This window comes from Ranitomeya imitator, chromosome 8, assembly GCF_032444005.1.
Source record: "Ranitomeya imitator isolate aRanImi1 chromosome 8, aRanImi1.pri, whole genome shotgun sequence".
Classification (NCBI taxonomy): Eukaryota; Metazoa; Chordata; class Amphibia; order Anura; family Dendrobatidae; genus Ranitomeya; species Ranitomeya imitator.
In genome coordinates this window covers 29,686,165-29,701,881 of record NC_091289.1, presented here as the reverse complement: position 1 = coordinate 29,701,881, position 15,717 = coordinate 29,686,165, and the positions used below count along the sequence as shown (strand labels likewise).

General features: G+C 40.4%; 1 protein-coding gene across 1 annotated transcript in view; it reads right to left on the bottom strand.

Moving 5' to 3' along the window:
• The window catches only part of CFAP20DC (CFAP20 domain containing), a 396,453-nt gene that overhangs the window by 98,765 nt on the left and 281,971 nt on the right, over window positions 1-15,717 (bottom strand). The window contains exon 15 of the mRNA XM_069736631.1: window positions 5,446-5,649. Within this exon, the coding sequence (XP_069592732.1) occupies window positions 5,446-5,649 (204 nt within the window). The remainder of the gene's footprint in view (window positions 1-5,445; window positions 5,650-15,717) is intronic.

Genomic DNA, 15,717 nt, shown 5'->3' with positions numbered 1-15,717 from the left:
AAAAAAAAGCAAAATTACCAAATAAAAAAAAATACATTAAATGCAAAAACGATACATTTCCTTTAATGAGAAATATGCTAATTCGGCAGAAACATAAAGCTTTTTTGCCTTTTTTAGAGTACCCAGAATAATAAAGAGTTAAGAAGGTGTAGCAGCATCCAGTCCGTCACCTCATTCGTTCAGTTTTTCGGGGTTTGCTATAAAGGTTTGGCTTTTTGCTAAAGCTTTGTGCTTTCTCAAAGGAAATAAACAACTCATCTTTCATCGCACAAATTTCTTATCCAAAGAGGTTTTCTCTTATAGATTTGTACAGATCTCGCTGATCAAAGTCTGATGGTGGGGAGTCATCATCTGGGACCCCATTGATGTTCAGACACGCAGAAAAGTAGCCATACATGCCGCCCTCCTGTGAGAGCCGGTCAGGGGGCACATTTTGTATGGATAATGATAATGGCTAATCATTGAGCCTATGTTTGCGCGAATGTGTATTGAACAGTTCTCTTTATGTATAATGCTTTTTTTATGTTTCATAACAGGGGCTGAATTGTTTCGTTGTTTAACTTTGCATTTCGGCAATAACCGCTTGAAAACTTTGGGGACAGAGTTGCATTTAGTTGACACCCCCATTAAAGAAAGTCGATGCTCCCTTGCTGGACGGAGTGCAGAAAGTTATCCCTAAAACACATAATAAATATGATGAACATTTGCACATTTGGCATGGTAAATACCAATGTGACATACAAAATAATGAATAACTTTGTACCCAATGAGGCCTTCTTCACTCACTTCATGAACTTTTCCAGGCAGGCACAATAAGGACTATACAGGCCCAACTCTTCCAGGCCAGACAGTCCCATGGGCCCTCTTCCGATTCCTGCCTAGTATTGGGCTTATTGCTCCATCACTTTTTCATTGATCAGATGCACCGAGCCAGTCAGCTACCGACACTACCACAGCACCCAGGATCTTATGAATAAATTCACTATTTTGGGATTTGCCACCTACGTCACTCCATTCTAGAGATGAGCAAATTATTTCAAATCTAGTTTTGCCAGCGTTCCTGAATTTTTCAGAAAAATTTGATTTGCAGCAAATCAATTAGCCGGGAATCACAAGTGCTGTAATACCTCTAATTTCCCTGAAAACACTTTGATGTCCCTTAGGACTACATTGAACCCCTTTCAATCTCTTTAAGGCAAACACAGTCTAAGGAATGTCAAACTAACCTTAACATATAAGTCAATGGGTAAACGGATGGTAGCTGTTTATGATTCTTGTCCTGTTACACACTATCTGAAATGTTTATTCATCATTCTATGGCTTTCTCTCCCTATCTCTATGGCTAAGCGGTGGTGTCCTCTCACTGTCTCCACAAAATATCCGCTGCATTCCGTGCCTTGGCTTTCATACAGGATATGATAGTTTCTTTTGATTGGCTGTAGTATACTATGTGAAAGCTGCAAGGCATTGTGGGGAAGCCTGATGTCTCCTGAGCTTTCTCTGGCCTATGTAATCTTCTGCAATGAGCAAAAATGGCAGGGGGTAAATTTTTTTGGAGATTTGAGTAGATTGAATCTCAAATTGTTTGAATTTGCAGTGTTCAGCAAATTTCGTAAATTTCAATGAACATTCAAGTTACATAGATTCACTCATCTCTACTTGATTTCCAGATTTAACTTCTATGTTGGACAGTTCTGCTTCCACTTCCCTGTGCCCTTCCCCTGAGATATTACATAGCCAATTAAACTACCTCCATCTTACTCCATCAGGTTTCATCTTACTCGGTCACTCCCACGCCCAACAAGCACTGTCCACTTGCGCGTCACTCGGCATAACTTTTCGCGCCTTGTAGTGTCACATGTCTAACGCCCAACATCAGTTAACCCCTTTTTGAACAGTATAAAGATATAATTTTTTTCCAAAAAATGGCATATGTAAAACAAAAATATACAGTCGATGGCACAGGGTAATAATGGAGAAATACACCAGCTCCGAAAGAACAAAATATTATAACTGCTAAAATGGGGACAATGGGGTAGAGGCCTCTTTACATCCAGACTATAAGTTAATGTCTACATGGGACTAATTCGCTGGGAAAATCTGCGATTTAATCTGCACTAATTTTTATGTTTTTTTCTGTACCTTTTAGAGCAGATTTGCATTAAATCCAAAGTGAAGATCTGCAGCATAGACTGCCTTGCTGTGCATTAATAATGAGCAGCGCAGTTTACATTTACATTACATATTTTTTTCATGTAGTGCGTGGATGAAATTTTGTAAAACTTTTCCTAATTTGCTGGTACTGTAAGAAGCTGTGGATTTTACATGCGGGATTCGATAGTAGTAAATCCATATCACATCAGTCCTGGGGGAACAAACATAACCCGGTTTTATATATACATTTGAGCACTGTAGTCATAAAGACCTAATACAAGAATATATGCAACCAGAGCAATTAAATAGGAATCTGAAGCTAAAAGACCCTTCGAAAAAAATAACGTTCCCCAACTGTCGGCCGAACAATGTTTAGGCGGACTGTTCAGCTGGCAAGTATCTCTCCTGATTCCACCGTAGCGCTCAGTTTTCTATGGGCTCCTGTGTTTTCTATGAATGTGCCGATACCGGATTCCTCCGGCGGCGGCTTATCTCTTAGAAAACAAATAGACTAGCACTCCGGAATTGAATACGCCAGATCCTTAACTCCCCAGATATCATCTATCGGGGGAGAGTCAGGGGTAACAATCACAATAGAATGTCAGCTGAGCCTGCTGATATCGACGAGTATTGGTTGACGTTAAGCTAATGTGTATGATGGTCTTAAGTTTTTCTTCTGTCTCTTATATGACAATTACTGGTGGATTAGCACATAATGAGGGATTTTCTGGAGAAACATGAGGTTTTGATGTAGTGATAAAACGAGAGGCTCATATTATATTCTTCCATGGATGCCCATCGTTTGGCGTTCTACTCCAACATTGGGTCAGGGAAGGACACCAACGACAGAGAGCCTCTATGCCAAGGGACAAAAGTTTGGACCTTTGTTATCACCTGCTTATAAGAAATTAATATTTGGTTATAACACCCAACAGACCCTCACCCAATACCCGTTTTTATAAGGAATGGTAAATGCCAGGTAGAGGTGTAAATGTCACTACTGAACATTGACGATAACATATTAGAATAAATCAATGAGCACCATGTGGACCAATGAGGATTTTTACAGCTAAAGTTATAATCTTTGCCGTGCTTGTTTGTGATCTAGCGATAAACAAAAATAGAAATTAATTTGCACAATACAAAAAAAACACAGAGGTTGAATGAGTTCCTACACCCACACACCAAAGCAAAATACGAGGCACTTAACGGAATTCATACTGAGTAAACTGCTCTCCGCGAGGCCGTGGTTGTCATCTTTTGTCACGTTGTAAAATCTGTTCATTTCTATTTTAACTTAAAATATATAATTGCATTTTGGTGGGAGATTTAGGAAAACCATTTGTTCTGTGCCGAGGTTACATGCACACACACATCGAGGATAACGGGGGGGAAAAAAATAAGAATAAAGTGAGAACTTGTGGGGCTCCAAACTGAATGCGGGAAATAAGAAATGTGATGACTAAGCTTGAGCAAAACGGATCGGACAAATTCAAAAGTAGCCGACTTTTGGCAAAGTCGGGTTTCATGAAACCCGACCCGATCCTAGTGTGGGATCGGCCATGCGGTCGGCGATCTTCGTGCCAAAGTCGCGTTTCGTATGACGCATTTGGTGCCATTTTTTCAGCCAATGAAGGAGCATGGGCAGAGTGATGACATAGGTCTTAGGGGCGTGGACGCCTATCGCCATCTTGTCGCTTGTGCGCTGTAGCGATTTGCAATGTGTAACACGAGCTTTTCTGTTCAGGGACGGAGGAGAGAGAGAGAGAGAGAGAGAGAGAGAGAGAGAAAAAAAGTTAGATTTCCCATTGACTTTGCATTGGGTTTCGTGTCTCGGTCGATCCCCGACTTTTTGCCATAATCGGCCGATTTCACTCGACTCGACTTTTGAGATAGTCGGGTTTCGCGAAACACGACTCGACCCTAAAAAAGTAAAAGTCGCTCAACCCTAGTGATGACTGCACCGAGGTCTGTTATAAAGCTCCTCTTCATAGAAACACAACAGCGCATCCAAAAGGAAAAATTGACACTAACCACGAGATTGGAGCAAGACTGAATTGTGCACCCTCCTCCTTCAACCCCTGCTAACAGTATCAGTCTACAATTTTCGGGGACTAGCCTGAATTTTTGGAAATAAGTTGCAATCAGAAAAGGGGCAAGGTTTATGTAATCCGCACCAAAAAGTGAGTGGCCTGGACTGGTCCTTTCGGGCACTTATCTGTGCACTAAGCATGGACAGGAGCTCAGATTCCTTTCAATGGTCGTACCAATTGACATCCCAAAGATTTCTCCTGTTTTAACACATTTATAAATGACAATTCTAGAACATTTTTTTGGAACTCTTCATTGGAACGGTTCCTCTTGTTATTCTTCTTGGAAATGTATGAATAAATTGAAAACTGGGTGTTACCATTTTACTTGTCAATAGGTTGCGTCCCTAAATATTTCAACACTTCTTGCGCTGATTGGACAGAATCAGTGTGTGTAGGCAAACAAACCATTGACAAGAGAGATTGGAGAATGTTAACCTCCCCGAGAGATGTAACTGAGGCAGAAATTGGTAAATGCTATGTATATTTGGCTATTTCGAAGTTTGTCTTCTTGGTTTTATCAATAATAATATCTCTTGCCCTCCGAGACTACATGGAGACATCTGACTTGGCTTTCTGTGTACATCAGTGTCCTTCCATAGAGTTACTAAATGACATAGGCTTGGAGAAAGCTGCCATTTTTCTCCCATGCCCTCTCATTTACTCTCTCCCACAAAACCATTTCTGCCGGCTTCCCCTTCACATGTGATACCGCTTGCAAGTTCTTAGTCCTGATGCTCGTAAGAAAGCTAGGAGACACCAAGCAAGACCATAGTGAAAGGAGTCAAGGGCAAGGTGCGACGAGAGGATGTTCAAAGATATCAAATGCACATTTCATGCAAAACTGATCGAAGTAAGCCCCGCTCAACCTTCTCCCCGCCTAGTCAGGTAGATTGACAAGATTTTCCCTATACATATATTTTAGAAAAAAAATTTCTGCAAAATATCCCCTTTTTTCAGTGGCAAAAGAACAAACCCACATTGCTTAGTTGCATCCTAGGTAATCCTTTAAGATTCTCCAACTGTGGAAAAACATAGATGCTACCTGGCAGCATCAGCATCTATGGGTTGGACCAGAAAAGAACATTTCTCTATTTTTTTATATGGACCATCCAAAAAAATACAAGTGAAGAGAACTATATACTATGGATAAATTTTGCCTTGGTAAAAATGTTATTATTTAGACGAGAAAGTCACTTACTGGTGGCAAACAGGAATTCCAGGTGGTTGTATCATCACTGCTGGTGCTCATACTAACATTGCAGTGGTCAATCTGAGACTGGCTTAGCCCATGAGAAGTCCCCTCGTCCTCCATCTCCTCTTTCTGCTGCCTCTTCAGACTGGCAAGCATCTGCATTTCTGAGGCGCTGAGTCGGTTTACTTGGTAACTTCTCCAGTTATACGCCTGTGAAGGGAGACAATAGGTTATATTCATCCAAAAATTACATCCTGGTGTAAGCCTGGGGTGAAGGGGGTAACGTTTCTCCTTGTGGAGAGTGACAAGCCAAGCCTGGCATGTCAGAGTGAGGAGACTTATAGGCCATGCAATGCTTCCCTGAGAAATTAAATATGCAAATTGTCACTTTAGAGAGGAAGAGTACAAGAACTCTAGCGCCACCTATTGAAAGTAGCGATCCTAAAAATCAATATCAACCCTTTTACGAGCCTTGCAATATGACTTAGGATAAAAGCCAAACCAGAATCTCAATTTGCAGATACTGTGTTTCGGGGTGTTGCCCCTCATCAGTACAAAGTATAACATTTGATTTGGCTAGGTAATCAGACTTCATACTTTGCACTGATGAGAGGCAACACACCGAAACACTGTGTCTGCAAATTGAGATTCTGGTTTGGCTTTTATCCTAAGTCATATTGCAAACCAGCGATTTTTATGTGATGTATTATAATATACAGCACAATTCAATTTAGTCTTAGTTTTTAAAAGAACCTAAATGGGCAGTCAATCAAAGGTTCCCCCATTGATAAAAGTTGAGCACCTTTCAGCAACTGGAGACTGTGTTTAGGATATAAATCATTAGGTCAGGAAAGTATGACACACTTAAAGGGGATAGGTGATAAATTTATGATTTCTGGTGGTCCCACTGCTATGATGGTGGTGACACAGGCACCCTCCTTCTCCACTCAATATTTACGGGACTGATGGAGACCGTCGTAGTGCTGAATCTTAATTCAAGTAGTCAGATGGTTTGGATGAACTGTTAGTGGGTATGTAGTAGAACAACCAGCAATCAGAATATATCACCCGTGGGCCTCTTTAATTTCTTTATATTCTTTACTCGATCATTGGAGCATGCTAGGGAACCAGCAAAACAGGAAGAGACCTAAGTAGTGTCGAAAGCTTGCAATTTTTCACCATCTTTTCAGTTAGCCAATAGCCATTAAAAGGTATCAACCACTGAGGACTCTCAATTCTAACTATTTTTCTGCCAACACTATGCACACTGTATGGGGACAGAATGATCATATTAACAAGTGCTTTGTCCCCATCAAGTTTGTGTTGGGCCACATGGGCCTAAATTGTCCAGTATTAATGGTCCTTTTAACCACACTTACCTCTAACGCCACATTTACACGTTCAGTATTTGGTCAGTATTTCACATCAGTATTTGTAAGCCAGAATAAGGGGTGGGTAAAAAATACAGAAGTGGTACATGAGTTTCTATTATACTTTTTCTCTGATTGTTCCTCTCCTGGTTCTGGCTTACAAATACTGAGGGAAAATACCGACCAAATACCGAACGTGTAAACATGACCTAAATATGAGGTCACACATACCTGATGTTGTAGTGATGCAGGACCACAAAAAAGCAACATAGAAACCATGGGCTAGTTTCTATTTTGGTTGAAATGATGTCATGATTCTGTTGTTGGGTGTCCCAGGATCAGTGACTCCTTCCCTGTTCCTAACATTAAGAGAACCCTAGCTAGCTCTGTTACCCAGATTACTTCTGATGGTGAAGACGCCGGAGCCACAAACCTTGCCGTAACTCCTGAATCCGCCCTCAGTCTGTACCCTTCCCCCATCCAAGGAAGAGGGGAGTAATGTACCGTAATACACCAACCAGACTAACAAGGTAATACAAACAGTTATAAGGGAAAATATCAATCATACAAATATATTCACACAAACAAGGCAAACACCAGGGAGTGGAGGATGGGGTAAATCCAAAGTAGGAGAAGAAAGGAAATTATCACACACTGAAAACCTACCAACAGTTACAGAAAAATCCACCAAACGCCTTGTCAAACACCAACCACAAAGCACCATCTCCTAACCATGCAGCATGACTCTAACTCTGGCAATAAGTGCTTGCCAGGGCCCAGAATATATGGGTGAGGGGAGTGGCCAATGGTGAACAGCTGAGAACCTTAATGCAGGAAAGCTTCCAAGAGCTCACGGCTGAGCAGTTTAACCCCTGCACTGCTAAAATAAATTTGCACTGTTTAAAGTGAAGATGAAGTGTTTCTAAACAGTGCAGGAGTAGGAGAAATCAGATGCTGCAGTCTTCTGGCTCCTCTCTGTCGCGGTATACCCGTGACAGAGGAGTTGCTTTTAACACTTTGTTTTTTTTCACCATGGACCACTGCTTTTAAATAAGACTCCCTTGGGTTTCCTTAGTGAGAGCCAGTTCTCCAAACCAAAAGACAAAGGTCCCGACTCAAATAGTTTTTTACTAGAATTCTGTTGCCAAAATTTTGTTCAACGTGTAATTGTAGAAAAATGTTTCATGGTTTTAAATCTTATACCAGTTCTGCAACTTGAAAAGTGATTGCAGCTAGTGATGAGCGAATGTGCTCGAATAAGGTATTATCCGAACATGCTCGAGTGCAGCTGTTGAACAGTCGTGACACATGCAGCTACGGCGACTTGAACATAGTATTCAAGCATGCTGAAGACACTCTATTAGTACTCGAGCATGCTCAGATAACACCTTATACCAGCACGTATGCTCATCTCTAATTGCAGCCCAACGCGGAGAGCCTGGCGAAGGGCAGCTGACAAATTCATCCTGGGTGTAGATCATGATGCAGGAGCTATGCAATTCAGAGGGGTGTTTTGAGCGAGCAGTTTGGGACTCAGGACCTGGACTCCCACCAATCGGCAACGGTTTTGCAAATTTTGGAAAAGACATGAAAAAATGAGAGCTGGAAATTAATTGGATCCAGGCAACTAAAATTTCTGAAATATATGGGAAACAAAGGAATTGGAGCTTCTTCATGATCCCCATGAAGAATGTTAGCCTTATTTAGAGTAAAAGATTTTTCCAGTACTTTGATGACCATAGGATAAAGTGCTTGATTCAGAAATAGAAGACTGTAGCTTCCTTTGTAACTCTAACATTCAATTTAACACTTAAAAACTCATACTTGTGTTTAAAGGTGGTATCACTTCCACATGTAGAGGTGAGTGGGGTAGGTGATATCACCTGCCCGCCGGGTTTCTAGTGAATAAGGCAGGCGGGTATCAGCAGACCTGATGTCACCGGCTCCGCTCACGGAAGTAAGAAGACCCCTTTAAAAAATTGTATTTTATTCTTCAAATCTTGTAAAATCCTAACTTTTCTGCTCTGGAATAAAGCCTACTTTAGTTGCTTTTACATCTATCCTTAGAATAGGTAATCAATAACAAATTGGTGATTGTGCTGAGAATCTGAACCCCATCGATTCCATATTGATGACCTTGCTTTAAAATTTCTGCAATTATATGTAATTCTAATAATTATCATCTATCCGTGATTTTCGTCTATGGTTCTCAATTGGTTGTTCAATTGCAAAAACTCATCCTGGCCATTACGCTTTGGGTCACGAACAGCTACCGGAAAAATTCTATTGTATAAACTTTTGGCGCTTATACGGTTAAACAAATTCATAAAGATTAAAGAATCGGATGAACTTTGTGTTCATTATCCGGCACGTAAGATTCTCTACGATTCTCGGCAAAGCATCGCATACTAAAAATGAAAATGATCCGGGCTGAACGTGGACATCGCTCTAAGACGGATTCTCGAATCCCTGCAAGTTGTTAAACTCTTTAGATCCTACTTGGAATGAAGAAAGATCATCCGTGTGTCATTATTTTATATCTGAGCTTTTTATGCAGCTTTAATGTTTCAAGGGCTCAATTTTTCACACATTTCTTACATTGTTACTTTGGCTGTTTTTGGAAGATTTATGCAGTTCTATTATGGAGTAAAAATAACTCAATAGACCGGCTGTAAGAATGAAAAAAAGATTAGGAGTAAGCTGGGGGGATATGTCTTGAGCAAAATGAATCACTTTTTGTTTAAACTGTAAAAAGAAAAAGACTTGGTACGAATGCCAAAAAATCATCATACGTGTCTGTCTGATGTAACACATCCCGCGGCTAAAGAGCAGGTGCAGAACAAAAAAGTCCCCAAATTCTGGAATTTTTTATGAAAGGATCAGCTGTCTGGGTATAGCTAAGATATTAGCGTATGTTGTGTATCATGATGGGTATGAAGTCCACGAAAGCATCCCATGAATGGAGTTTGCATGTCCTCTACCGGTCCGATAAACGCTTTCCAAATATTCTGTGAAAATCTGTATCGAGTCTGCTCCATGCTTGTATCTCTGCACCAAATCCTGCACAAAATTCTGTGCCGATTGCTTGCAATATATATTATTAGAGTTCCAAATCCCCTGCTTCCTTTCACAGAGTCATATCGGTAAAGGGATTGATCCACCAAAACAATTTTGCTGCTCATAAGAGGGCAAACCTTTGGATCCCCCACCAATCCGAGCAACGGGGCTCCTGTGGTTAAGCATTAACAACAATATCGCATTCATGGTCAATGGGAGTGAAATACTTAAAGAGGTTGCCCACTACTTTTTCATTGATGACCTACTTATAATTGATGATAAGTCATCAATGTCTGATCGGCCGGTGTCCGACACCCAGCACCACCACTGATCAACTGTTATCGGTGTCGGCGATGGCCATGGGCTATTGATTGATTCAAATCAATAGAAGGCAGATGTGCAGTACCCTGCTGTGGCCACTACCAGAAGACGGAGCAGCTCCGCAAGTGAGAATTTCCGGCCAGCGGCCACCACCGCCAATAACGGCTGATCGACGGTGGAAGAGGATGGGGCTGTGTGTTGGACATTGATGACCTATCCTAAGGTAGCCATTTCAATAACTAGTCCATAATGTAGAACAGGAGCTGCTTTTGCAGAGGCGCTCTCGGTTATTGCTCATAGAATGAAGCTGAGGACTATCTTTTATGACGTCCATATACCCAAAAGGGCAAATAAGAGAGTCGGGTAATTTTCATAAACTAACCACTTTAACAAAAGTTTCCGCTCTACTTTTGGTCTAGAGCAACAAATTATTAATGGAGTTCAAATGTCCCCAAAAATGGGTGTACAAAAGACCTTACCTGGGCAATCAAGTTTTGCGGATACTAGGAATATCTAGATTTTAGGAATTACCGGATTATCGTAGAATGACTTTTTGCAACACTAAAAAATGTTGTCCGCACAGACAGACTTGAGGCAGGAAGATTTAAGTTTACAGATTAATATTATGAATTCTTACACTCTGCTTGGCCCCAGTAATTAGTTATAATTAATTCTGAATTGTTTGAACACAGTTATACGTCTGTAAAAGTTTAATTACTAACTATCTGCATGGTGGCACCATTACCCAAAGGGGCGCATTATATTTCTTAATTTAAAAAAAATAAATAATATTTGAACTCAACAAAGAGAATACCATGAAATCATGAATAAAACATTGCAACGCGACCCTTAAAGTTTACTAAGTAGTTCTGAACTCAGTTTTATGTGGGAGGTTTTACTCATATTTTGGCAGCATCGGGCTTCTGGGGATTTGTGGTAATTATTTAAGGCCATGCAGTAATGTTCTTCAGCATGCAAGAATCTGGCTACTTTCATCTGCTGCTTAGAAGTCAGCCACAATGCAACATAAGAGGACAACATCTCGCTGACATGAAGAGGATAATTAGCGATCGCCCCTTTTAAGAAAGAACTCTTGGCTTGTGAGATCCGTGCAAAACAAATTAATGGGATTTCTTTATTATATGCGTCAGACAGCAGAGTGTGAGGACTCGGAGCCTGAATGTGGAATATTTGGAAGGAGTCGAAGTATATGTCTAAGGCCCCTTTGGGATGGTCACATGATCACATGAGGCTAGGTTTTATCGGTAACTTTTGGAGGCCGTACAATTGCCGCAACCACTGAATAGTATCGTTGTTTCCTGATAGGGGGAAGTAAGTCGGAATTTTCTTGGCCATTATAACCCACCTTTATTATATATATTTGGGCAATTAGCCAATATTATGGATTTGCAGAGTATAGAGGGTCTTATTGCAGCATTGGAAATGACGCCATTTCTTGTATTAGTTTGTGGCCCAATCCCAATTTAGGAAGATTAAATTCAGCCTAACCTTAAACCTAGTTGACCCTTGTGCATTTCCAAATATTGCTTTGCTTAGGCAAGCCTTGCAGATTTATACCATCCGTGACGATACCAGCATGGTACTGTCATGGGTTTTCCACAACAGAGAGGAGCCAGAAGACCACAGCATCTGATTTCTCCTACTCCTGCCCAGATTAGAAGCACTTCAGCTTCTTATTAAACAGTGTAGATTTATTTGGGCAGTACAGGGGTTAATTTGCTCTGTTGAGAGCTCCTGGAGCTAAGGCTCTCAGCTGTGCACTGTTAGCCACTCCCATCTCCTATATAAACTAATGCCTGGCTAGCACTCATTGTCAGAGGTAGCTAATGTTGCATGGCTGGAGGTTGTTTTTGGTTATTATTATTGGAGAGGGCATTTGGAAGATTTATCTGTGACTGTTGCTAGGTTTTGGGCGTGTGATAATGCCCTTCTTTCTTTTACTTTGGCTTTACCTCAACTTCCACTCCCCAGTGTTTACATCTGTTGTTTTTGTGTATATATTTGGTTGTTTGGTATTTTTCGTATTACCTTGTTAGTCTAGTTAGTGTATTACAGTACACTACTTCTCCCCTCTTCCCTGGTTGGGGGAAGGGTACAGAATGAGAGCGGATTCAGGAGCTAAGGCAAGGTACATGGCCCCGGCATCTTCACCACCAGAAGTAACCTGGGGAACAAGGCTAGCTAGAGCATCCCCTAGTGTTAGGGACAGGGAATGAGCCCCTGGTCCTGGGACACCTGACAACAGATTTGTGATAGCCTGAATATATTTACAACACTGGCAAGATTGCTTGGCATGGATACAATGAAGGCAGTTAAGGGTCTGCTCACAGTTGCATTGGATAAAATCGAGCAAAAAGATTCGCTAGAACCTAGACCAGCAACCATATCGGTAGTCTGTGGCTGCCAAACCAGAGGTCTGCAAACTTCCTACCATGAGACATTCCCAACAACTCTTTGGATTAGTACATTATGTATGCATTAAGCCACATCGTAATGACTTCATGGTTGTCTACTAATCTGAAGAGAAGTCAGGAATACAACAGGTAGTAGAAGGTTTGCAGTGCCCTAGTACAGTGGCCTGCGGCTACCGATGTGTTTTTCAAATCTTTTTGCCCAACTCCAGGAGACTTGCACACCGATTTTCATATTTGATGGAAAAATATTACTTCAAATGCCAGGTATCATGATGGTACTTGATTGATTGTAAGTCAATGGGGTCCAATGGTCACTGTTGGTTTCCATTGTGTGATGGGTCTGGATCTATTCTGCTTCTATGATGGAACAGAAAACCAAAAACGACACAGCAGATGTGAGGTCTGTATGTTCTCCATATGTGGAGAAGAGGTGATTTTTCTAGGTACTCCAGTTTCTTCTCAAACCACAAAACACACTGATCAGATATCGGGCTTCATGTGGAAATTGCCGTCTTGTATCTGATTTTGTCCCCAGCTGGAGCAGGGTGTATGTGATGATACTTGTACAGCTCTGCAGATATGCTGGTGCTATATAAGAGAGACACATGATTTTCAGACCATTTTCATCCTGTTTTTTTTTACAGAAATTAGGAGCACAGTAAGGCAGAGTTTACACCCTCTGACTGGTGGCGTTAAACTCCTGCCGATCACCAGCATGTTTAGGGCAGATGAATCAGTTTTGTTCTACGTCTAACTTCCAGCGCAATTGTTTTTATTCACTGGTTTGACCTGGATAATGAACCTTTAAAGATAGATGTAAACCCTGCATGTGCAGAACGAAAAACTGATTACTCTCTGCGCATGCGCTGATTCCCGGCTATTGCGACTTTTGGAAAACATAGGAGGCATCATCCAAGTCAAGCAACGCAATGAGACTGGCTTCGGTTACAGGAGAATATCCTTCTAACCATTTTTTTCCATTATTGCATCCACTGTAATAAAATAATAATGGTCAAAAGGAAAAATCTTCAACAGTTTTGTGTATGCACAGCCATGGGGAAGCAGACTGACGCATGACTTCAGAATCAGATGACACTGTTTTATTTTTTTTGTTGTGTAGACATTGAGACATATTGAACAGCTTAGGAGTTATGGTAAATACACAAAATGGTAGGAGTTTTTTTTTGCTTATTTTAGTTGCATTGAAGAAATAAAAATATTTTTAAAAAGTTGCAAAATAAAATACCCTATAGGGCCATTATCTAGCTTTATTTAAAAAAATCAAGCATGACTATAATATATGTACTTACGTATATGTATATTGTATAGTTCTAAATCCGTTGTAACTATTAAAAACCCAACTTAATCATTCAGATTTATTTTCTATGTTTTTTTTTAACTTGTGAACCATCCATAACCTTTTCAACTTCCTATTTTTCGCTTCCGTAGGGAGGATAAACAAAGACTTTGTATAACTGACTGGAGATCACGGTTGGAAGATATAAACCTTCCCGAATCAATTCCCTGTCGCAGTGGGCAAATATAAACCTTACTGAATCAATAAATTGGAAGTAAGGCTCTTATTATATCGCCTTCCAGCCATTGTTTTCTAAGACAGAACCTTTAGACTTAAGAAACTGTGATCTTAAACACAATGCTGGAAAGTAAGAAAATAAACAACACAAACAACCGACACAATGTAGCATTGGAGATTTTATACATCTATTATTAAATTTAGTTTTACATTTAAAGGGATCGTCCACCTTTGGGGACAATTTTTGCTTTTTTCCCCCCACAAATGCATGTATTTTGGGCAATAAATCATTTCTACAATTGGTTTTCATTAAATATTTTGCACTGTTTGGCTTTTATAGGCTCTTTTTGCTTCCTTCCTATGTTAAATTTTGATGTGGTCTGTGGTTATAAATCAGATGAAAGGAGAATTGAAAATGACAAATAAAAAAGTTACGATCTCCTGGTCACTCATAGCAGGCTCACTGAAGAATTCTCAGTTAATTCATTCTGCAGCCAGCATGCAACACAGAGACCATAGAAACAGGGCAACATTTTTAATGAAACCAAATTGCAAAAATCATTTTTGATTATACTTTAAAAAATATAAAAAAAATTAAAAACATAATAAATATACATACAGTGCCTTGCAAAAGTATTCGGCTCCCTGGAAGTTTTCGACCTTTTCCCATATATCATGCTTCAAACATACAGATACCAAATGTAAATTTTTGGTGAAGAATCAACAAGTGGAACACAATTGTGAAGTTGAACGAAATTTATTTGCTATTTTACATTTTTGTGGAAATTCAAAAACTGAAAAGTGGGGCATGCAATATTATTACACCCACAAGATTCCTATTTTGTCTCTCAGACTGAGAGCACTCTATATATATATTTTTACTGGCTAACATGGTACCAAACCAATATTATTCAGCCCCTTTACTTCCAGTGCAGCAAACTCACTCCAGAAGATCATTGTGGATCTCTGAATGATCCCATGTTGTCCTAAATGCCTAATGATGATAAAGATAATCCATCTGTGTGTAATCAAGTCTCCGTATAAATGCACCTGCTCTGTGATAGTCTCAGGGTTCTGTTTGAAGCACAGAGAGCATCATGAAGACCAAGGAATACAACATGTAGGTCAGTGATACTGTTGTGGAGAAGGTTAAAGCCGGATTTGGATACAAAATGATTTCCAAAACTTTGAACATCCCAAGGAGCACTGTGCAAGCGATCGTATTGAAATGGAAGGAGTATCATACCACTGCAAATCTACCAAGACCCGGCCGTCCCTCTAAACTTTCATCTCAAACAAGGAGAAGACTGATCAGAGATGCAGCCAAGAGGCCCATGATCACTCTGGATGAACTGCAGAGAACTACAGCTGAGGTGGGACAGTCTGTCCATAGGACAACAATCAGTCGTACACTGCACAAATCTGGCCTTTATGGAAGAGTGGCAAGAAGAAAGCCATTTCTCAAAGATATCCATAAAAAGTGTGGTTTAAAGTTTGCAACAAGCCACCTGGGAGACACCAAACATGTGGAAGAAGGTGCTTTGGTGAGATGAAACCAAAA